Source organism: Drosophila mojavensis, unplaced genomic scaffold (assembly GCF_018153725.1).
Source record: "Drosophila mojavensis isolate 15081-1352.22 unplaced genomic scaffold, ASM1815372v1 contig_74, whole genome shotgun sequence".
Classification (NCBI taxonomy): Eukaryota; Metazoa; Arthropoda; class Insecta; order Diptera; family Drosophilidae; genus Drosophila; species Drosophila mojavensis.
The window spans coordinates 26860935-26885330 of NW_025318899.1; the positions used below are offsets into that span (position 1 = coordinate 26860935).

At 37.3% G+C, this 24396-nt stretch overlaps 1 protein-coding gene across 5 annotated transcripts in view; it reads right to left on the bottom strand.

The window, feature by feature from the left end:
- LOC6583662 (cAMP-dependent protein kinase catalytic subunit 3) overlaps positions 1-24396 on the bottom strand; it is an 88910-nt gene that overhangs the window by 21164 nt on the left and 43350 nt on the right. For 3 of the 5 annotated variants that reach the window (XM_002009291.4, XM_032730942.2, XM_044009486.1), the window contains exon 3: positions 18908-19076. In XM_002009291.4, coding sequence (XP_002009327.3) covers positions 18908-19076 — 169 coding nt within the window. Of the gene's footprint in view, positions 1-9641; positions 9694-18742; positions 18840-18907; positions 19077-24396 lie in introns of those variants that run through there. The other 2 variants (XM_044009484.1, XM_044009485.1) reach the window with 2 other exon arrangements.

Consider the following 24396-nt stretch of genomic DNA (forward strand, 5'->3'; position numbering starts at 1 on the left):
AAATTTTGAGACTGTAGCTCCAAAGATGTAGAATATATAATTTGATAACTGATTTTCGATAAGGTTTTTTATCGATAAAAAGGTCGGGATGAGCTATCAATTTTTATACCCTGAACCCATTTTCAATGGGAAATCAGGGTATAATGGTTTTGTTGAAATGTATGTAACAGGGAGAAGGAGGCGTGGCAGACCCCACAAAGTATATATATTCTTGATCAGGGCGACGAGCTGAGTTGATTTGGCCCTGTCCGTCTGTCTGTCCGTCTGTCCGTATGTATGAACGCGTCGATTTCAGAAGATATAAGAGCTAGAGACTTCAAATTTTTTTTAAAATGTCCGTAATTACAGCGCGCATATCAAGTTTATCATTAAAAATCGATAACTCATCTCGATCTTTTTTTATCGATAAAAACCTTATCGAAACCCAGTTATAAAATTATATCTTCTACACCTTTATTGCTAGAGTCTCCAAATTTTTAATGTATGTTTATATGCAATTTATACAATTTCGGTTTTTGTTAAAATTTACCCCCCACCTCTAAATTCACCCCCTCACCCTCACTTTTGTAAAAAGCGTATTTCAAACACTAGAGACTTGTGCTTTGGCAATTGCATGCATATTCATGTCATAATCATATTCTGAAAGTTTCATGAAGATCGTACATCCATAAAAAAGTTATTAAACAATTAACTTCTCATAGTAAGCGCACACTGCAGCCCATGCGTGTTTATGCGTGGTTGCTTGTGTGTGTATGTGTTTGTTTATGTGTGTGTGTATGTGTGTGTGTGTATGCGTTTGTGTATGTAAGCGTGTGTGTGTGTAAGTGTGTCTGTATGCGTGTGTGTGTATATATGCCTGTGTGTGCGTACGTGCGTGTGTGTGTGTGTGTGCGTATTACTTGTGTAAGCTGAAAGTTGCGAAAAATTATTGAAATATCTATTGCTCCAAGGGTTCAGGGGATCTCGTAGTCGAGCAGTCTCGACTAGAGCTTTCTTACTTGTTAGTTATAAAGTCGATATCCGCACTGTAATAACGGACATTTAAAAAAAATTGAAGTCTCTAGCTCTTATATCTTCTGAAATCCACGGCCAAATCGACTCAGCTCGTCGCTGCGGCGGGGATTGTGTGGCATTGGTGTTGGTAGCAATATCTTACTGCAGCACATAATTGCGGTCGGTTGATATTTGCAAATATTTATATATTCCTGTGAAAGGTTTGATCTGTGATTCGCTGTGTTTTTAATAATTTCTTTTTATACCCTGAACCCATTGAAAATGGGAAATCAGGGTATAATGGTTTTGTGAAAAAGTATGTAACGGGCAGAAGGAGGTGTGGCAGACCCCACAAAGTATATATATTCTTGATCAGCGCGATGAGCTGAGTCGATATAACCCTGTCCGTCTGTCCGTCCGTCCGTCCGTATGAGTGCGTCGATCTCAGAAGTTATAAGAGCTAGAGAGCTGAAATGCATGCATACTCGTGTGTACCATACGCAGTACGAGTTTGCTTTATTTTTTCGATAAATCGTCCGATAACTTTTTTATCGAGAATAATCGAAAAATTGATTTTGTTTTTTTAGCCTAATTTGAACACTTTTAGACCTGGAGTCTTTGCTTTGGAATGTACACACATATTCACCATATGATTACGTTCTAAAAGTTTCATTAAGATCGTATGTCTACAAAAGAAATTATTCAACAAAGAAATTCTCATAATATTGCTCACACTGCAGCGCAGCCCAAGCGCAGTCGCTGCTTACTGCGCAGTTAGCAGAGCACGGGCTTATGCGTGCGTGTGGATGCATGTGCATAAAAGAAGTGCAGAATGATTATAATATCAGCTTAGAGGGTTCAGGGTATCTCCTACTCGAGCAGTCTCGACTGGAGCCTTCTTACTTGTTTAATTTGTGATATTTTGGCGCAGCGTCGGTTTAGTATTTACATTATTTGCATTTTGCTTTTGCGTTTCTATTTTTTTGGCGCTCTCCCTATTTCAGTTTCTTAGTGTGAGTGCTTGCATAATTGCCCTCACTAACTATTGTTATTGTATTTGCCTCTCTTGATTTTGATCTTGTGCTGTGCAAGTATACTCTCTCGCTGTGTACTTTCGTTCCGCTCTGTAACGGCTGTTTGTTGTTGGACTCGCTCTCTCAACATATTTATAATTCTCTTTGTCTTTATAATATTTCTGTTTTCATTCTGTAATAAGGCTTGATCCCAATTGCCAATATGAGTTGCTGCAAAAAATCTTGCACTTTCAGCAACTGATTCTGCACAAGCGTATCAAAGTTTCGCAACTCCGCGAGAAATTGCTTCACTTAAGATTAATGGGCCGATGGAATATTTTACAGCTATATGTGATCCTAAATTGTGGCCACCTCATGTAGTTGTGCTTGAATTCGAACCCAAGGATCGTAACAAATCGACTCCTGTTTCCTTAAGTCTACCTTCATCATCGAACATTATACAAAAAAACTAAATACTATAAATCCTTTTTCTCAGCTTTTCCTGATTTATCAAAATGTACGCGGCTTAAATTCTAAACTTAAACAGCTACTCTTGCATAGTTTTATCGCTTTCACTGAAACATGGTTACGTAATAGCATTCATAACAGTGAGATCCCTTCAGGTAATTTCACTATTTATAGACTTGACCGTTCGATGCGTAGAGGTGGAGGGGTGTTAATTGCTGTTCGTCCCTTTATGATGCGGAGATCATAGGGGTTTAATTAACCCTCCAATCATGCTCATTATTTATCATATGTTCTTATATCCCTCCCTCTTCTGATGTGCAAGTTTTCTATTAAAGAAATTTATGAGCATGTAACTGATAGAGACTTGCTTCTTGTGTTGGGTGATTTTAATATTCCAAACACTTCTTGGTCATCAACTTGTGATGCAAATTACTTCATTCCGACAATTAATCACTATCTTTTTAATGAATTGTTTAACCTGTCTATGTTTCAGATGAGAGCTATTTCTAATCATCTAAATCGCTTACTAGATCTTGTGGTCATTAATCATGATTCGCTCATTAATGTCGTGAGAGCAACACCTTTCTGCTCACCTGAGGATAAAATCCACCCCACTTTAGAGGTTTAATTAGTTGTTGATAATCATCTCATTTATACTCCTTTGCCTTCTAAACTAAGTAACTGTTATCGTAAATGCAATTTTGCTTTGCTTAACGAATTAATTAATTCAGCAGACTCTCTTTTATATGAGGCGGTTGATATTAATTTGGCAGTATCGTTTTTTTTATACTACCTCAAACTCTATTCTGTCGTATTTCGCCTGTTTCAAATAAGCCACCTTGGTTTACTAAGACTCTTTCGAACTTAAGAAACATTAAAACTAAATGTTTTAAAAATTATAACACGTCTGGTTTAAGTGTCTAAATGAATTCCATAGCCAAGTCAAATTTCAATCTTTTAAATTCTAGTTGCTATGAGAATTATCTTATACGTTGCAAACGTCAGTTTGCCCGAGATCCTAAACAATTTTACTCATTTGTAAACTTGAAGCGTAAATCTTCTGGTTTGTCGCCCTCATTTGTCCTTGATGGTGAAAAAACTTGCAATGATCGGGATTCCTCTGATCTATTTACAGATTTTTTTTCAATCAACTTATTCTTCTGCTGATCTCTACAGCAACTCATATCCATATGCACTTCCTGGGTCTATCAATTCTCCTAAGGTCACTGCAACCTCTCTGGCTGCAGCCATTGCGCCGTTGAAATCATTTTTCTCTCCTGGTGCCGATAATATTCCAAGTTGTGTGATTAAAGAGTGCAGTGTTTCTCTTCAGTCACAATTACTAAAATTGTTTAATTTGTCTTTGTGTTCCCTTCAATTTGGAAAGAATCTTTCACTATTCCCCTTTATAAAAAAGGTGGTAGATCTGATATCTCCAATTATGGAGGTATTGCGAAATAATCTGCTATTCCGAAGTTATTTGAAAAAATTATAACATCTGCCTTGCAACATTTTTGCAAATTGATTATTCAACCATCTCAACATGGTTTTGTTCAAAATCGGTCAACGTCCTCTAATTTACTTGAGTTTACTTCGCTTGTTAATGACAATTTTTCGAAAAAAAATGCAAACTGATGTTATTTATACTGACTGCAGTAAAGCATTTGACTCAGTACATCATCAGATACTAATTCTAAAGCTTGAACGCTAAGGATTTTCACCTAGGCTTGTGTCCTGGATTTCATCCTATTTAAAGGGTAGAACCCAAAGAGTCTTGCTTGAAATTTGGAACACATCCTTGTGTATATCTCCTATTTATAGTGTTAAAATTTTCCTGATCCGCTTACTAGGGGCGTGGCAAATCGGAAAACGCATTTTCCGATATACCGGAAATCAAATTAGTTGAAGAGCTAGAAATTTGAAATTTGGAATGTATTTTGGACAGGGGGCGTGGCAAACCGCAAAAGTTTATGTCTCCTAAAGTATAATAGCTAAAAGCATCAAATTCAGATAGTTGTGCTAATAGTAATCTCCTCTATCGATGACCCAAAAATAATTTTTAGGACTCTTTAGGGGCGCGGCATATCGAAAAAGAAACGAAAAACGAGTATGCATGCCAAATTTCAGCTCTCTAGCTCTTATATCTTCTGAGATCGGCTTGCTGATTCGGACGGACGGACAGACGGACAGAACTATATCGACTCAGCTCGTCGTCCTGATCATGAATATATATACTTTATACTTTGATTTCCCATTTTCAATGGGTTCAGGGTATAAAAACTGATATGATGTGAACTATAAATTGCCCCAAAAATTCTAGCGCTAATATACATACATACATATGTATGTATTGATTAGATAGATTTAAACAATGTCGTTTATTGTCACTCATAACTGATTAGCCATGTAAATTAACAAAAGTGAAAAAACGATAATTAACGAAAAAGTGAATGAGTGGGTGATAGGCCAAAAACGTCGTTAGTGATTATACATTGGAGCGAGCTCAAGGCGTCATATCTTACGACCTTGAATAAAATAAGAGAGAATAAATGAAGCCTTAAAACGGAAATACATAATCACATCTTCACATGCTATGCGCTATTTTTGCGTTACTCTCTCTCACTTACTGTCTGTTACTTTCTGTCTCCTTAGCAATTGCGCAGACAAATTGAAATCTGTTCGCGACACCACAACAGTTCCTTGCTACATGTATGATCATTTTTTGCGTCTGTATGCGAACTTATCGACTCATGTACTCACACTCACATTCCAACTCCTTCAATTCTTTTTTGCTCGGCTGAATATTCTGCCTTGAGTCATATATGTACGAGCGCACTCTTTCACCGTTTTCGGCTTAGCTTTTATGTCACTCAACATATATGCATACATATGTATGTATATTGCAAACTGTTACTTCGAACACCGTTTTTCTGGAAATTATGCAGTGGTGGTAAGAACTTAATTGTTTAATAACTTTTCTTGTGGTTGGCCTATCTTCATGAAACATTTAAATTATGAATGTAACATAGATATGCATATATTTGCTTGTATTATAAATACGCCTTTTACAAATATGAGGATGTGAGGGGGTGGATATAGAGGTAGCGGTAAATTTTAACAAAACCCGAAAATGTATAAAATGCATATAAGTATATATTTAAAATTTTGAGACTCTAGCTTTAAAGATGTAGGAGATAAAATTTTATAACTGATTATAAAATACGATACGGTTTTTTATCGATAAAAATAACGGGATGACTTATCGATTTTTAGTGATAAACTCGATATCCACGCTGCATATATGGACATTTAAAACCCAATTTGAAGTCTCTAGCTCTTATATCTTCTGAAATCGACGCGTTCAAGCATACGGACTGACGGACAGAGCTAAATCGGCTCAGTTCGTCGCCATAAAAAGGACGTTAGTGATTCTACATTCAAACAAGTAAGAAAGCTCTAGTCGAAACTGCACGACTACGAGATCCCCTGAATCCTTGGGGCAATAGCTGTTTCAATAATTGTTCGCGTCTTTCAGCTTACACAAGAAACACGCACACACACACACGCATACACACACACAGGCACACAGACGCATACACACACAAACACATACACACACAAGCACCCACGCATACACACGCATGGGCTGCAGTGTGCGCTTACTATGAGAACTTAATTGTTAAATAACTTTTTTGTGGACATACGATCTTCATGAAACTTTCAGATTATGATTATAACATGAATATATGTACATGTATAGCACAAGTCTCTAGTATTTGAAATACGCTTTTTACAAAAGTGAGGGTGAGGGGGTGGACATAGAGGTAGGGGGTAAATTTTAACAAAAACCGAAATTGTTAGAATCGTGGAGCAACATTATACTAAAATAGGTGATTACATTTGTTAAACTTTTTTTTAAGAAACTTAGTGGTACGATTTTCGACAAACGATGCAATTTTGTGGTCTGAATATGAAATGATTTTATTAAAATGTTTTCATCTTAAATTTCATTGTTATTTTATTTCACTATGAAGTAAACATATCAATGAAACCATGTTAGTTTTCAATATTTTTCTAAATTTTTAAACATTTTTTTATACTCTAAAGAATGCATTACAAAGGGTACGAGTTTCAGCGAGGCACACTGTATATGTGCATGTGTTTTTGTATGCGTGTATAAACGAAGTCCAGAATGCCTTAAATATCTGTTAAATGCAGAGTTCAGGGTATCTCCTAGTCGAGCAGTCTAATCTAGTGCCTTTTATTTGGTATAATTCCTTATAAATATATAAATATGCGTATGTACATATATGTACATATACATGTTTAACAAATTTCCGTTATGTTTCAGAAGAACTTTGACGCCAGAGTGCGACCACACATAGACCGGACGCGCAGAACAAATTTTTTTACAACAGAAAATATCAAGTTGGCGGACCACTATACTTCTTATTTGCTCGGCTCGGTTGCTGGATATAATAAAAACAGCGCGCTGCTAACGCTCAACCGAAATGGTCTCGTTCCCATATGAAGCACAGCTGTGTGCTATTTGTCCTACTCTCCCTCCCTCAGTTTCTCTCGCTCTCTATGTTCTCCCAGCACTCTCACTCTCAGCAGCGCACAAAAATTGAAATTTGCTCGCGACGATCTCAGCTCTTTCCTTTTGAGTGAAGAGTATACCGAAATCTTAAAATTGTTTGCCACGCGCATGCAAACAAAATGTTAGCGTTTCGATGATTATTTGTAGAAGGTTATGAAAGCGCTGCACACACACTTGCAGTCTCTTGGCACATGTAGCATTTGTCTGCCTCTTGGTCCTTCTGGAATATCAAAGTCTTCAAAGGACTAATCATGCTCAATAGAGTGTTTGATGATAATTAAATCTGCAGAGAGAGTTTAAACGAGGTTTTTATTACTTCAATGTTATTTCTATTATTAAGAATCGTGCCAATATTTATATATGTATATGTTTTTTTTATTTTATTTTTTTTCAAAACCATAGCTAAAACAACACTATTTTCGAATTTGAGCTTAAAACATGTCCGTCCGAATTGTTTTGAAAAAATACAAGCGATATGAACAGTTGTCGATTCAGGTGGGTTTGCCGGTTGCAAAGAAAGTGATTTGCTACGGCAATATTTATTGAAAACAAAAATTCTCTTTTTGATTACTTAAATGTATTTTATAGCAATCCTAATTGATGTGCCCTTAGAAAGAAAAATAATGTCCACGAGTACCTTCTGGAAATGCGTGAGTACTTCCAAAATCTGCATTATCCACACAAGGTATACCGCTTTGATGGGATGATTATTACAATGGTTTGGCGAAAAATATTTGGAGTGACAGCAATGATTCTTTCTTTGTTGCCGCATCAAACTTTAACCAATACCCATTAGAAACAAGTAAGAACGTTGCAGTCGGGCGTTACCGACTGCGGAATACTCATTCACATCCCATCAACAATTTAGTAGGTAAGTGTCGCTCTAATACTGTAGAATATACAGGTTTTCCGATTTGCCACGCCCCTACTGGGCGTAGACACTTCATTTTTGGTCAGTTCTTAGAACGAGATAACGGTACCCTAACTGCAAAGCTTGAATGCTTACCCTCAAAAAAGTGAAAATTACAGGGTATTTTCCGATATGCCACGCCCCTAAATAGACGTAAAAATTATTTTTTGAGGAATCGATAGGGAAGGCTACCAGTAACTCAACTATCCAAATTTGAAGCTTCTAGCTATTATACTTTAGGAGATATAAGCTTTTGCGGTTTGCCACGCCCCCTGTGGGCGGACATATCCGACAAAGCTTTTTGGTCTTAGGTGATCAGATCGAGTATATATACAAAATTTGAGGTCTCTGGCATCAATAGTGTCCAAAACATAGCAGAATTAAAAAAATTACTATATCTTCAGGTCCGATTTGCCACGCCCCTAATAGGCGTAGACTTATAATTTTATCTTTAGTTTATATCTTTATAGAATCATAACATTAGCTGACGTGCAAAATTTCAGCTTCTAGGTTTACAACTTTAGGAGATACAGTTTTATCCGATTTGCCACGCCCCCAATGGGCGTAGATATATCCGCCATAGCTCATGATTCTGGGTGGTCGACGCGGACATACATACCAAATTTCAGCTTTCTAGTTCTTTAACTAACATGATTTCTGGTATATCGGAAAATGCATTTTCCGATTTGCCACGCCCCTAGTGGGCGGATCGAGAAATTGTAACACTTTATAAATCGGAGATATACACGAGTATGTATTCCAAATTTCAAGTCTCTAGCTTCAATAGCGCAGAAATAGATTGCGTTCATACGGACAGACGGACGGACAGCAAGACGGACATTGCACAAAACCAATATACTAATTCACTTTCGTGAATGAGTATAATAATTCACTTTCGTGAATGAGTATAATAATTCACTTTCGTGAATGAGTATAAATATATATTATTTAATGTTATCTTTGAAAATGTTGACTTCTGCTTCTGTGTCGGGAAATTGTATTTATGTTGGCCAGTATCATAAAAGATAGTGGCTCTCAACTATATGTATTTCATGACCAATGTAATTCACGTCACGTACAGATATTTAACCTTTAGACGCTGATTTAGAAATAGAATTGCCATTAGATGCCACGACTGTTCATATACAAAATTCATTTAATGCAAATGCATTACTATATTTTGCTGGCTATCTTCTGCATAATCTGTTGCAAAAAAAGATTGTGAAGTTTGTATAAGTCTTTTAAAGTTATCGGTTAGTTAGTTATATATTGGCGCGTACTGTAATTGTGCTTCTACCTACTTGTTTATTTTCCGTTATGCCTGCCTTCCGCCATGTGCGCGTGTGAGTCGTGCCTGAGTGTTCGATGCCCTTGAACAAAGAATGTGAATGTGTGTGCTTGGCAAGATATGGTGATTGGTTTGGTCTCACATGAGCGCAGCTTGAATAGTGAGGAATTTGGTGGTCAGTATGTGAAGTCGGATGAGTTTGCTATTCTCAGGATTCCGCGACTGTTGTAATTCTACATAAATATTGCATCAGCCGTTAGGTTGCAATTGGTCGAATATGATTTGTAGCAAAGAAATGTCCCGTTGTAGCTCGGCAACAGTGTCTGTATGCTGTCGCCGAGTGTGGTTCGGTGGCAAGCACAAAAAATGGTTGAGAGAGAGAGTTCAGTAACGTTTAGTACTTGTCCGCCGCCGAAACTCGCTGCACAATGGAAATGAATAAAGAAAATGCTGGTGCTTAGACAAATTCTGGTGCTTCAACATCAGACAGAAGCAACAGAATAAAAATTTAATCGAGCTTGTAAAAGCCTTTTAATCAACGGCAGCTGAAACAACAAATAAGATAGTAGTGTTGCCAAAACTCAACGCAAAACTTGCTGGCGCCGACACAGAAGCGTGTTGCGCTACAGTAAATATCATCTTGGCGGAAAATCCCATAAAAGGACAAGGGTACGCATCAGGTGAAACGAGTGCTTGCGAAGTCGTCGAACCCAAAGGAGTGATGGGTCATCAAGGATAAACCTTCACAACAACGTTCGACTCTGAGGCGGAATGTTCATTGGTCAAGATAAGTTAGTCGGTAAAAGAATTTAAAATGTAGTTATGTTAAAACGTATTGGCAATGTGGGAGATGAAAGCTTGAAAATTATATTGTGATTGGTTGAGAAATATTTTCTAATGGATTTCATATCCCCCGAAAAATTTGGAATTATTAGACCGGAAATCGTAAACCATTGCTCAAGTAATGATATATTTTCTGAATTGAATACCGATCGTGCAGACAAACATAATGATATGCTAACCTCCATATTGGAAAAATATTCAAAATCTTTTATAAGGGGATTCTTTCTTTGAGAGTTAATACAGGAGAAATGAAAATTAAATTAATAGAGCCCAGAAAAACTGTGCAAAGAAGACCGTACAGACTTAATCCAAATAAAAGGGAGTTGGTACGAGACTCTTGCGGTTGTCAAGGCTTTAATTTTGTATTTATTCAAATCTTCAAAAAAAAAAAAAAAAGAAAAACAAGTAAGAAAACTCTAGTCGAGAGTGCTCGACTAGATACTACCCTGAACCCAACTAATAAAAATGCCCATTTAGTATGGCTAAAATTTCAATTTCGATGTATTTAAATATATAAATGATGTACAAAACTCATTTAATAAAATATAAAAATATTTTGAAACAATTGAAACAAGTAAGAACGTTGCAGTCGGGCGTTACCGACTGCGGAATACTCATTCACATCCCATCAACAATTTAGTAGTTAAGCGTCGCTCTAATACTGTAGAATATACAGGTTTTCCGATTTGCCACGCCCCTATTGGGCGTAGACACTTCATTTTTGGTCAGTTCTTAGAACGAGATAACGGTACCCTAACTGCAAAGCTTGAATGGTTACCCTCAAAAAAAGTGAAAATTACAGGGTATTTTCCGATATGCCACGCCCCTAAATAGACGTAAAAATTATTTTTTGAGGAATCGATAGGGAAGGCTACCAGTAACTCAACTATCCAAATTTAAAGCTTCTAGCTATTATACTTTAGGAGATATAAGCTTTTGCGGTTTGCCACGCCCCCTGTGGGCGGACATATATCCGACAAAGCTTTTTGGTCTTGGGTGATCAGATCGAGTATATATACAAAATTTGAGGTCTCTGGCATCAATAGTGTCCAAAATATAGCAGAACATAAAAACTCACTATATCTTCAGGTCCGATTTGCCACGCCCCTAATGGGCGTAGACCTATAATTTTATCTTTAGTTTATATCTTTATAGAATCATAACATAAGCTGACGTGCAAAATTTCAGCATTCTAGGTTTACAACTTTAGGAGATACAGTTTTATCCGATTTGCCACGCCCCCCATGGGCGTAGATATATCCGCCATAGCTCATGATTCTGGGTGGTCGATGCGGACATACATACCAAATTTCAGCTTTCTAGTTCTTCAACTAACATGATTTCTGGTATATCGGCAAATGCATTTTCCGATTTGCCACGCCCCTAGTGGGCGGATCGGGAAAATTTTAACACTTTATAAATCGGAGATATACACGAGTATGTATTCCAAATTTCAAGTCTCTAGCTTCAATAGCGCAGAAATAGATTGCGTTCATACGGACAGACGGACGGACAGCAAGACGGACATTGCACAAAACCAATATACTAATTCACTTTCGTGAATGAGTATAAGAATTCACTTTCGTGAATGAGTATAAAAATTAATATAACCCGCACCACTCGGTTGTGATTCTAAGAATCTGCTATTAAAAACGCACATTTAGTATGGTTAAAATTTCAATTTCGGTGTATTTAAAAATATAAATTAAATAGAAAACTCATTTATGAAAATATAAAAATATTTTGAAACAATTAAAAAAATTAACATCAGTTGCACCGATCGGGATTCGGACCGCGACTTCTCAATCGAGCGTTATGCAGCTAACACACTACGCCACCTCACTTCTAAAAGCTTTGCTGACAAAACCCAAATAGATTCACTGCTGCAGCGCCATCTACCAAAACTAAACCAAACTAACAGCTGATGTGATTCAAAGAATTTTCCAGAAGAAGTTTGAATGTATGTGTGCACACGTATACGATGCTGTTGTAGCTGCTGCACGTGCGTTTGTTAATTGGCCAAATATTTGATGATTTTTAATTAATTTTTGACTGAATGGAATTTAGTGAAACTTTCAGCATATGATCTACATATTATATTGAATATTTGAGAAATTAAAAAAATTTAAAAATCATTCACAATTAGCTGTAGTGGCATCTGACTTGAACTTGAATGTTTTTAATCGATAAAAACATAACGGGATGACTTATCGAATTTTAAAAGCAAACTCGACATCCGCGCTGTATATACGGTCATTTAAAAAAAAAAATTTAAGTCTCTAGTTCTTACATCTTCGGAAATCGACGCATTCACACATACGTACAGACGGACAGGGCCAAATCAACTCAGCTACACCTCCTTCTGCCTGTTACATATATTTCAAGAAAACCATTATACCCTGATTTCCCATTAAAAATGGGTTCAGGGTATACAAATATATACAAAACAAGTAAGAAAGCTATAGTCGAGACTGCTCAACTACGAGATCCCCTGAACCCTTGGAGTAATAGCTATTTCAATAATTTTTCGCGTCTTTCAGCCTACACACACGCACGCACACACAGGCATACATACACACACACAATACACACACACACACACATACACAGACATATACACACAAATACAAAAACACATACACACACAAGCACCCACGCATAAACACGCATGGGCTGCAGTGTGCGCTTACTATGAGAACTTAATTGTTTAATAGCTTTGTATGTGAAAGACGTGAAAAATGATTGAAATAGCTATTGCTCCAAGGGTTCAGTTGATCTCGTAGTCGAGCAGTCACGACTATAGCTTTCTTACTTGTTATACCCTGAACCCATTTTCAATGGAAAATCAAGGTATAATGGTTCTGTTAAATGTATGTAACAGGTAGAAGGAGGCGTGGAAGACCCCATAAAGTATATATATTCTTGATCAGGGCGACGAGTTGAGTCGATTTAGCTCTGTCCGTCTGTGCGTCCGTCCGTCTGTCCGTATGTTTCAACGTGTCGATCTCAGAAGATATAAGAGCTAGAGATTTGAAATTTTCTTGGTCCGTGTATAGCACGCGCATATCGAATTTTGCCTTAAATATCGATAGCTTGCCCCGTTATTTTGTTATCGATTAACAACATTATCGAAAACCAGTAATAAATTTATATCTCCTACATCTTTAAAAGTAGTCTCCAAAATTTATATGTATGTAATACCCCCTCACCCTCACATTTGTAAAAGGCGTATTTCAAATACTAGGGACTTGAGCTTTGGCTAATACATGCATATCTATGTTATATTCATAATCTTCATGAGGATAGTCCATCCACAAGAAAAGTTATCAAACAGCTATGGCGGATATATCTACGCCCATTGGGGCGTGGCAAATCGGATAAAACTGTATCTCCAAGAGTTTTACAGCTAGACCGCTGAAATTTTGCACGTAAGCTAATGTTATGATTCTCTAATGTCTACGCTCATTAGGGGCGTGGCATTTCGGACCTGAAGATATAGACATTTTCAAAATTTTGCTGTATTTTGGACACTATTGATGCTAGAGACCTCAGTTCTGGTATATATACTCGGGCTGGCCACCCAAGACAAAAAAGTTTCGTCGGATATATGTCCGCCCACTGGGGGCGTGGCAAACTGCAAATGCTTATATCTCCTAAAGTATAATAGCTAGAAGCTTTAAATGTGGATAGTTGAGTTCCTAGTAACCTCCTGTATCGATGACCCAAAAATCAGTTTTGCGCCTCTTTAGGGGCGTGGCATTTCGAAAAATACCCTGTAATTTTTTTTGAGCGTAAGCATTCAAATATTGCAGTTAGGGTACCGTTAGCTGATTCTAAGAACTGGCCAAAAATTAAGTGTCTACGCCCAGTAGGGCCGTGGTAAATCGGGAAAACTGCATTTTATGCTGTATTAGAGCTAAACTTAGCTGCCACATTTTTGATGGGATGTGAATAAGTATTCCGCAGTCGGTAACTCCCGACTGCAACGGTCTTACTTGTTAATATTGTATTAAAAAAATGGTTTTTTAATTTGTTTTACTTCATTAATTCTCATTTAGTTTATTTTAACAATTCTTACTAACAATACTAACAATATAATTTTTAACATTATTGCCACCCGTGAGGATGGTGCGGATTGCTCTTGTTCCTCAGATTCCAGGATTAGTGGTTATCTGCTACTGAAGATCTTATAGGTGGCAAGAATGCTTTTTTTTTGACCACGATTGCACCTTGTTTACGTATTTTTTGAATAGATTTTTTCACGATTACGTCGTAGCTACGGATTAGGCACTATCACTGTTCGTTCGAATGTTCAGACGTTGCTAACGTTATTTTTAGCTGCGGATTAGGCACTATTTATATTCGTTGCTAACGTTGGTTGCGGATTAGGCACTAACGTTTTCGATAGTTGCGGATTAGGCACTAACGATTTCGTCACGTTCACAAGCAGCTATTATAGGTGCTCTCGCGAACAATAGTTTGTACTATGTTTTCCGACGAGTAAACTTTCCGTGGTTATGCTCGCGGGTCTCTGCTCGGGCGCCAATTAAATATTCGAAAGCGCTTTTTTTTAATAAAAAAGAAAACAAACATTTTATTACCTTCGGAGCTGGATTAGAACTAACTTAAGAATAATTATACAAGTAGTATTTATATGAAAGCTGCCGCTGCTGGTATTGGCGTCGCTGCCGCCGTGGTCACTGCTGGTGCTGCTGATAGGTGTCTTATGACACGATGGCTCTCACGGTGGTGCTGACTCGGCGCGCGTGGCGGATATGCAAACGTGGGCTAAGTGCATTGATATTACTGCTGACGATAGGCTCCCACGGTTGCGGTTGCGTTGCTGGTTTGGTTGTGCTGACATAGCGCACGTGTCGAAAGTGCATGCACTGGGGCCGTGATATAATTGGGTCGGTATAATGCCCTTTTGTAGGGTCTGTCGTTAACTTAAATATGTATGGGCTCTACAGGCAGCTAGAGCTTCGCACACAGGCATACAAATTTACATAGTACATGTAGCAAGGGACTGTGTGTGTGCATGCGCGACACGAAAACATGTTCATAATGCGTACCAATGCAACGAATAGAAATGATTTTCTGTTCCCATATTTTCGTAGCCCGAACCTAAAAAAATGTGCAAAACGCTTTACACTACTTGTCCGGTCTATGTGTTCTATGGTTAGTGGCTTAAAACTATAAACCAAATCAGAAATCGCCGTCATCTAACTTCCGTCTAGAAAATCGCAAACTTACTCCAGTCGTAAGTGGTACATTGCAACCCGCACGTCGCTTTCTGACTCTATCTCGCCTACGATAGGCTCATCAAGTTGATTCTTCAGAGCTCCACTCTGGTGGCTCAGCTCTAAGCCGATGGGCTTAGGTCCCCGTCGTGTGGGAGAAGTTTGAACCGCACTATGAAGTACAATCCAAAGCACTTAGCCAGGGAGCTGGTAGTAGAGAAAGTTAAAGGCATGGAGGTGAAATTCTTACAGAATCCACTTTCCTTAGAGATTGTCTCTCTTAAAACTAAGACTTCTACTCTCATCGTCCCAGATCTTGCTAACCACCATTCGTCTCCGATTCCAAAACTCCTGTTAAATAAACCTCAGAAAATTCAGCAAATTTACCCCGAGCGGAAATTGTTGTCCTTATATACCCAGATATGCTTCCGGCTATTATTAAGGGAGGCTATTAACCAAATATTTTCGGATCTCTTCTAGGTCTACTTTCACAGACGACACTGAAAGCGGTCTCCTGAGTTTTATTTAACCATGTCTTATGAGGAAATTCTTCCATTCCGAGTTCCCAACCGCACTTAGAAAGTGAGAATGATTCATTCAGGCTCAACATTCCAACCAGACCCCCGTGCTCCTTGCGATGTTCAGCTACCTTTCATGTCGTATTCTTACGAACAAGCTATTCACCTTCCTACTCTATCGATGCCGTTGTCAGAAGGTAGCAGGCCTACCGGATCCAATTCCTTCCAGTACCGAATATGCAAAGGAATCCACGGTCTCCTGAACTGCCGGCGCTCTCAGGGCCTTCCAGAAGAGAAACAGTGTTAAAATTATACGAAATTGACCAAATATGACATGTATACGCCCAAAAAGGGCATGGTAAATCTGATATGAATATAAAGCGTTTTTAAAAAATTCCGCTATATTTTTAGCACTAATATAATATACTCAGGATGACAGCTCAAAACTGTATTTACATAAAGAGAATATGCGTTTATTATACCCTGAACCCATTTTCAATGGGAAATCAGGGTATAATGGTTTTGTTGAAATATATCTAACAGGGAGAAGGAGGCGTGGCAGACCCCACAAAGTATATATATTCTTGATCAGGGCGCCGAGCTGAGTTGATTTGGCCCTGTCCGTCTGTCTGTCTGTCCGTCTGTCCGTATGTATGAACGCGTCGATTTCAGAAGATGTAAGAGCTAGAGACTTCAAATTTTTTTTTAAATGTTCGTAATTACAGCGCGGATATCGAGTTTTTCATTAAAAATCGATAACTCATACCAATCTTTTTTTTATCGATAAAAAACCTTATCGAAAAGCAGCTATAAAATTATATCTTCTACACCTTTATTGCTAGTCTCCAAATTTTTATGCTTATATGCAATTTATACAATTTCGGTTTTTGTTAAAATTTACCCCCACCCCTATATTCACCCCCTCACCATCACATTTGTAAAATGCGTATTTCAAATACTAGAGACTTGTGCTTTGGCAAATACATGCATATCCATGTTATAATCATAATCTGAAAGTTTCATGCCGATCGTATGTCCACAAAAAAAAGTTATTAAACAATTAAGTTCTCATAGTAAGCCAACACTGCAGCCCATGCGTGTTTATGCGTGGGTGCTTGTGTGTGTATGTGTTTGTGTATGTGTGTGTAAATGTTTATGTGTATGTGTGTGTGTGTGTGTGTATGTATGTATGCCTGTGTGTGCGTGCGTGCGTGTGTGTGTGTAAGCTGAAGGACGCGAAAAATTATTGAAATAGCTATTACTCCAAGGGTTCAGGGGATCTCGTAGTCGAGCAGTCTCGACTAGAGCTTTCTTACTTGTTTTTTATACCCTGCACCAATTTTCAATGGGAAATCAGGGTATAATGGTTTTGTTGAAATGTATGTAACAGGGAGAAGGAGGCGTGGCAGACCCCACAAAGTATATATATTCTTGATCAGGGCGACGAGCTGAGTCGATTTGGCCCTGTCCGTCTGTCTGTCCGTATGTTTGAACGCATCGATTTCCGAAGATATAAGAGCTAGAGACTTCCATTTTTTTTTTAAATGACCGTATATACAGCGCGGACGTCGAGTTTGCTTTTATAATTCGATAAATCATCCCGTTATGTTTTTAACGAGTAAAAACATTCAAGTTCAAGTCAGATGCCACTATAGCTAATTGTGAATGATTTTTCATTTTTTTAAATTTCTTAAATATTCAATATAATATGTAGATCATATGCTGAAAGTTTCATTAAATTCCGTTCAGTCAAAAATTAATTAAAAATCATCAAATATTTGGCCAATTAACAAACGCACGTGCAGCAGCTACAACAGCATCGTATACGTGTGCACACATACATTCAAACTTCTTCTGGAACATTCTTTGAATCACATCAGCTGATAGTTTGGTTTAGTTTTGGTAGATGGCGCTGCAGCAGTGAATCTATTTGGGTTTTGTCAGCAAAGCTTTTAGAAGTGAGGTGGCGTAGTGTGTTAGCTGCATGACGGTCGATCGAGAAGTCGCGGTTCAAAACCCGATCGGTGCAACTGATGGTAATTTTTTTAATTGCTTCAAAATATTTTTATATTTTCAAAAATGAGTTTTCTAATTAAATTTATATTTTTAAATACATCGAAATTGAAATTTTAGCCATAGTAAATGGGCATTTTTATTAGTTGGGTTCAGGGTAGTATCTAGTCGAGCACTCTCGACTAGTTTTCTTACTTGTTATACCCTGAACCCATTGAAAATGGGAAATCAGGGTATAATGGTTTTGTTGAAATGTATGTAACATGCAGAAGGAGACGTGGCAGACCCGACAAGGTATATATATTCTTTATCAAAGCGACGAGCTGAGTTGATTTGGCCCGGTCCGTCTGTCTATCCGTATGTTTGAACACAGCTAGAGACTTCAAACTTTTTTAAAATGTCAGTATATACAGCGCGGATATCGAGTTTATCACCAAAAATCAATGACTCATCCCGTTATTTTTTTTATCTATAAAAACCCGTATCGAAAATCAGTTTTAAAATTATATCTCCTACATCTTAAAGCTAGGGTCTGTATACTTATATGCACTTTATACAATTTCGATTTTTGTTAAAATTTACCCCCACCCCTATATTCACCCCCTCACCCACATATTTGTAAAGTACGTATTTCAAATACTAGAGACTTGTGCTTTGGCAAATGCATGCATATCCGTGTTATAATCATAATCTGAATGTTTCATGAAAAAAGTACATCCACAAAAAAGTTATTGAATTTAGTTTTTAAGTTCCCATAGTAATCCACCATTGCAGCCAATGCGTTATTATGCGTGCGTGCGTATGCCTGTGTGTGTGCATGTTTGAATAATTATTGAAATGTCAGTTGCTCGAAGGGTTCAGGGCATCTCGTAGTCGAAAGCTTTTTATTGAAACTTTCAAATTTAAAGTAACAATATAGCAGTAATTAATCTTACTATACTACGCAATTTAACCTAAATATATACAGCAATATGTTAAGATATGATATACAAATTTGCACAAAAAAATGTATATTACTTACAAAGATATAACAAATGGGTGACGTATTTCACGCAATATATTTCGTTCATTTATTACGTGTTCAATTTGTTTTAGTCGAATGACTTCCGCCATTGTTAAAATTTTCATGGCACAATATTTATTCGAAACACGATCACGACAGAGGCAGACACGTCCAAATGTACCAGTGCCTGCAATCAAAATTTTAAAAACTAAATTAAATATTTAAAAATTAAAATAAGTAAGAACATGGCAGTCGGACGATACCGATTGCTAAAAAATCACACGTTGGAAAATCTATATCTAATGGATTTTGATCTCCCAGCCTAAGATAGATGAACTTTACTTTTCGATTTTTTTTTTTATAATTCAGCCCACCCTTACATTCACCCCCTTACCACTAAACCACGGTCTAAAATTTTCATGATAATTGTCCATCCTCATGAAAATGTAATTATACCCTGAATCCATTGAAAATGGGAAATCAGGGTATAATAGTTTTATTGAAATATATGTAACAGGAAGAAGGAGGTGTGGCAGACCCCGCAAAGTATATATATTCTTGATCAGGGCGACGAGCTGAGTTTAGCCCTGTCCGTCTGTCTGTCCGTCCGTCCGTGCGTCCGTATGTATGAACGCGTCGATCTCAGAATATATAAGGAGGGCTAGGGACTTCAAATTTTTTAAAATGTTCGTATATATCACGCGGATATCGAGTTTCTCTCCAAAAAACGATAACTACTACCGCTATTTTGTTATCGATTAAAAACCTTATCGAAATATAGCTATTTAAATACATCTCTTGCACCTTTACAGCTAGAGTCTGCAAATTTCAAATGCATAGGCTCATATGTATTTCATATAATTTCGATTTTTTTTGTAATTTAACCCCCACCACTCTATCCAGCGCCAGTCGAGACTGCCCGATTACGAGATCCCCTGACAACTGACATTTCAATAATTATTCGCACATGAGCTTACATGCATACACACAGGCATACGCACGCACGTCTAAACACGCATTGGCTGCAGTGGTGGCTTACTATGGAAACTTAATTGCTTAATAACTTTTGTTGTCGATGGACGATCTTCATGAAACTTTTAGATTATGAATATAACATAGATATGCATATATTTGCCAAAGCACAAGTCTTTAGTATTTGAAATAGGAAATTGAATAAAAAAGTATAAATCTACATTAAAAATTTGGTGACTCTAGCCTTAAAGATGTAGGAGATATAAATTTATTACTGGTTTTCGATGATGTTTTTGATCGATAACAAATTAACGGGACAAGCTATCGATATTTTAAGCAAAACTCGATATGCGCGTGGTAGACGTGGAAATACGGCTTTTACAAATGTGTGTAAGGGGGTGAATATAAAGGTGCGGGGTAAATTTTAACAAAAACCGAAATTGTATAAAATGCATCTAAATATATGTTTAAAATTTGGACACCCTAGCATTAAAGATGTAGGAGATATAATTTTATAACTGATTTTCGATAAGTTTCTCATCGCTAACAAAATAACGGGATGAGTTATCGATTTTTTTTGAGATAAAGAATACTCATTCACAACCCAAACGCTGTCAGCCCTAGTATATAGTGACCATCTGGGAGCCCATTCCGGGACTGTCAACAACTACCAAACCCGCCCTCCCGCGTGCAAATGCGTGGGCGTGGTCGGCGAGTTCACACCGCGTGGCTGCCTAACCTCAAATGGTACCTTTCCCCCTCACCCATTTCTCTAACACTAAATGTCACGTAGAAACTTACAAATTTTTTGTAATTTCTGGCCCTGGTGAGACTGAATCTCTTACCCAGGCCTAAGAAAAGTAACGTTACAACATACATGTATATGTATTTCGTTTTTTATAAAATAGATATTTTATTGGGAAGGTGCGAGCTTGAATGAATGACACTTAATACTTTTCTTTTTCTTAGTCGAATAATTTTATAAATTTAAATTTGTTTCTTCTTAAATAGCCCTCAAATACATAAACATGTATATATATAAGTCTGCACGCGTAGCATCAAGCATTCCAGCCTTATACACGCAGCTAATTTGTATATGTGTATGTATGTACACATAAATGCGTACTCTAACAATTCTAAGAATCTCAGTTGCGATTGATTTATCTTTGCATTGTTTTTGAATTTCAAGTAGCTACACTGGCTTTTCTGTGTTATATGGCGTCATAACAATAATGTGATTTCGTTTTAATTACTGTTAATCGAAACACCGCGTCGTTTCTGTAGCCAGAAGCGGCAGTGATCTTTCTTTTAGCTATTTTGACAAACATGCTACACATTTGGCTTGGGTGCGAGTTCAAATCCCGCGGAAAACGCATTTTTGTAAATTGCAAATTTTTGTTATTTTAGCTTCTTTTATATTTTTCAGATTTTTTAAATATTTACATATATGGACAAATACATAAATAGATGTCTGATGAATATATAATTTATATATATTTAAATGTCGCAATTCGGACACTATAAATGCCGATTACCACGCCCCTAGTGGCCGTAGACTCCTCATTTTTGGCCAGTTCTTAGAACGAGCTAACAGTAACATAAACGCCAAGTTTGAATTCTTACTCTGTAGGAGATATAAACTTTTGCGGTTTGCCACGCCCCCTATGGACAAACATATATCTACCATAGCTCATTGGACTTGGGTGGTCGACCCGCGTATATATACTAACGCAGAATTCGAAAAATCAGTATATCTTCTGGTCCGAGTTGCCACGCCCCATTTGGGCGTAATTATATAATTTTTTCACCCATCTTTATACAGTGAATCCACTGAAACGAATCGGCTGAAAACTTTTCCCAAATGGCATATTTCCTCAAAATCTTCAAAAATGAGTAGTTCAATATTTCAATTATGAATGGCAAAAAACTGTTTCACTTAAAATTCACGATTTAATAATGATTTCTTAAAAAGAAGTAAAAAACAAAGAAAAACAGCACCATTTTCTGTATCAAAATTATAGCCCATATTCATATTTTTGTAAAAAAAATCCGAATTTGTTGCGGATTGATGAAAAAACTAATGTTAATACTTAGTCCGGCCTCCATTTGCCTTAGTTAACTTAAAAATTCTCTTCCTCATTGAAACCACAAAATTTAATAAAAGGTCCTTTTCGAAACTTTGTCATTCATTTAGAATTTGCGTTTTAAGATATCCAACTGTTTCCAACTGGCGATTTTTGGCATACACACGTATTGCAAGATTACCCCAGACATTTTTATCGGGTTGAGATCCGAAAAACATGCTGGCCAGTCAAGGACATCAACATGACATTCCTCCAAACACTCTTTTGTACGTCTGCTCACATGGATTCAGGCATTATCCTGTTGGAAAACCATTGGTTTCTCACCTTATTCCCTTGAATATGGAATGAGACTACTATCCAGAGCCTGAATATACTCTTCACTGTTCATTCGGTTCATTACAAACTTCAATTCCCAGGTACCAAATTAAAAAAATGGACCCCAAATCATGACGGAGCCACCTCCAAAGTCTGTCCTTGAAAAAAACATAGATCCTTCCTCCAATCATGCTAATAAGTATCAAACCCATCAGGACCATCCAGGTTAAACTTCTTCCCATCAGAAAATGTGACCTGTTAGGGTAAAAATTTTTAAATATACTGTAAGCCAAAAGACGATGATTCAAACGCGCGTATGTCAGATCGGTCGCAGTATGTCCTTCGGCAAAACCAAGTCGAGCAACCTTGTGGCGACTTAGCAACATGGATGCTTTGGTCAGTTTAGACCTATTTATGATTCCTGAGCTCTTAAGTACTCGCCAAACAGCCATCGCTGACATAGATTCGCCCACATGTGAGGCCAAAGCTGTACAAGCGGTTGAGCTGTTGTTGGTTTTCTTCATAATTTTGCGTTTATCGTGCGCAATTAGTAACGGTTTTCACCCAGTGCGCCTTCTTGATCCTTATTCTTCGGGGTTATCCAAAAAAATTTTAATTACACTTTGATTTTTTTTTTAAATTTGTAAAATACTCGAAATAGACTCTCCTGACTCAAAAAGAGAGAAAATACGGCCCTTTTCATAATAAGATAATTGTTTTCCAACCGGCATCTCTTAAAAACCATCTAAATTTACTTAATTACAATGTCTGTAAAGCTAAAAGTCTGTTCCGCACTTAATAAATTCAAATTTGCGACAGTGGGCTATAATTATGATACACAAAAATGCAAGCAAAAATGCTAGAACAGAGCAAAAGTTAACGGTTCTTTCTTAGTTTTCCATAAATTGAACTAAAATTTCAATAAAATCTACTAAACATGCTCCAGTCTACAAAGTGCTGTAAAATTTATTTTTGAAAACCCTTAAAAATTTTGTTAAATTTGGCGCAAAGCTTAAGTTGCTGGGTGGGCTATAATTATGATAAGCACTGTAGATACGAAACATCAGCTCATGTGCAAAATTGCAATATTCTAGATTTACAACTTTAGGAGATACAGTTTCATCCGATTTATCCGCCATAGCTCGTGATCTTGGGTGGTCGACGTGGACCTACATACCACACATACATACTACATTCTTTAATTAACATGATTTGTGGTATATCGGAAGATGCATTTTCCGATTTAAGCTTTAATTTCGGATAATTGAATTACTGGTAGCCCCTTCTATCGATTCCCAAAAAATCATTTTTACGCATCTTCAAGGGCGTGGCATATCGAAAAATACCCTGTAATTTTCTCATTTTTTTAAGCGTAAAAATTCAAATTTTGCATTTCGGTTACCGGTTGCTCGTTCTAAGAACTGGCCAATAATGAGGAGTCTACGGCCACTAGGGGCAATCGGCATTTACAGTGCCCGAATTGCGACATTTATATGCGTCAGCCATCTATTTATGTATTTGTACATATACATAAGCTTAATATATATTCATAATACGGAAAGAAACATTTTTATGATATTTAAAAAATGTAAAAGAAGCTAAAACAAGTAAGAAAGCTCTGGTCGAGATTGCTCGACTACGAGATCCCCTGAACTCTTCGAGCAATAACTATTTCAATCATTTTTCGCGTCTTTCTGCTTACACAAGAAACACGCACACACACACGCTTACACATACACACACACAAGCAGCCACGCCTAAACACGCATGGGCTGCAGTGTGCGCTAACTATGAGAACTTAATTGTTTAATAATTTTTTGTGGACATACGATCTTCATGAAACTTTTAGATCATGATTATAACAATGCAATGCGTGCACTTTCCAAAATAAAAGCTAGTATTTGAAATACGCCTTTTATAAAGGTGAAGGTGACGGGGTGGATATAGGGGTGGGGGTAAATTTTTTCCCATTTTCAATGGGTTCAGGGTATAAGAAGAAGACTCTAGTCGAGACTGCTCGACTAGGATATTCCCTGAACCCTCTAATCTGATATTTTAATCACTCTGCACTTCTTTTCGGCACACATACATACACACGCACGTATTAGACCGCGCTCTGCTAACTGCGTAGTAAGC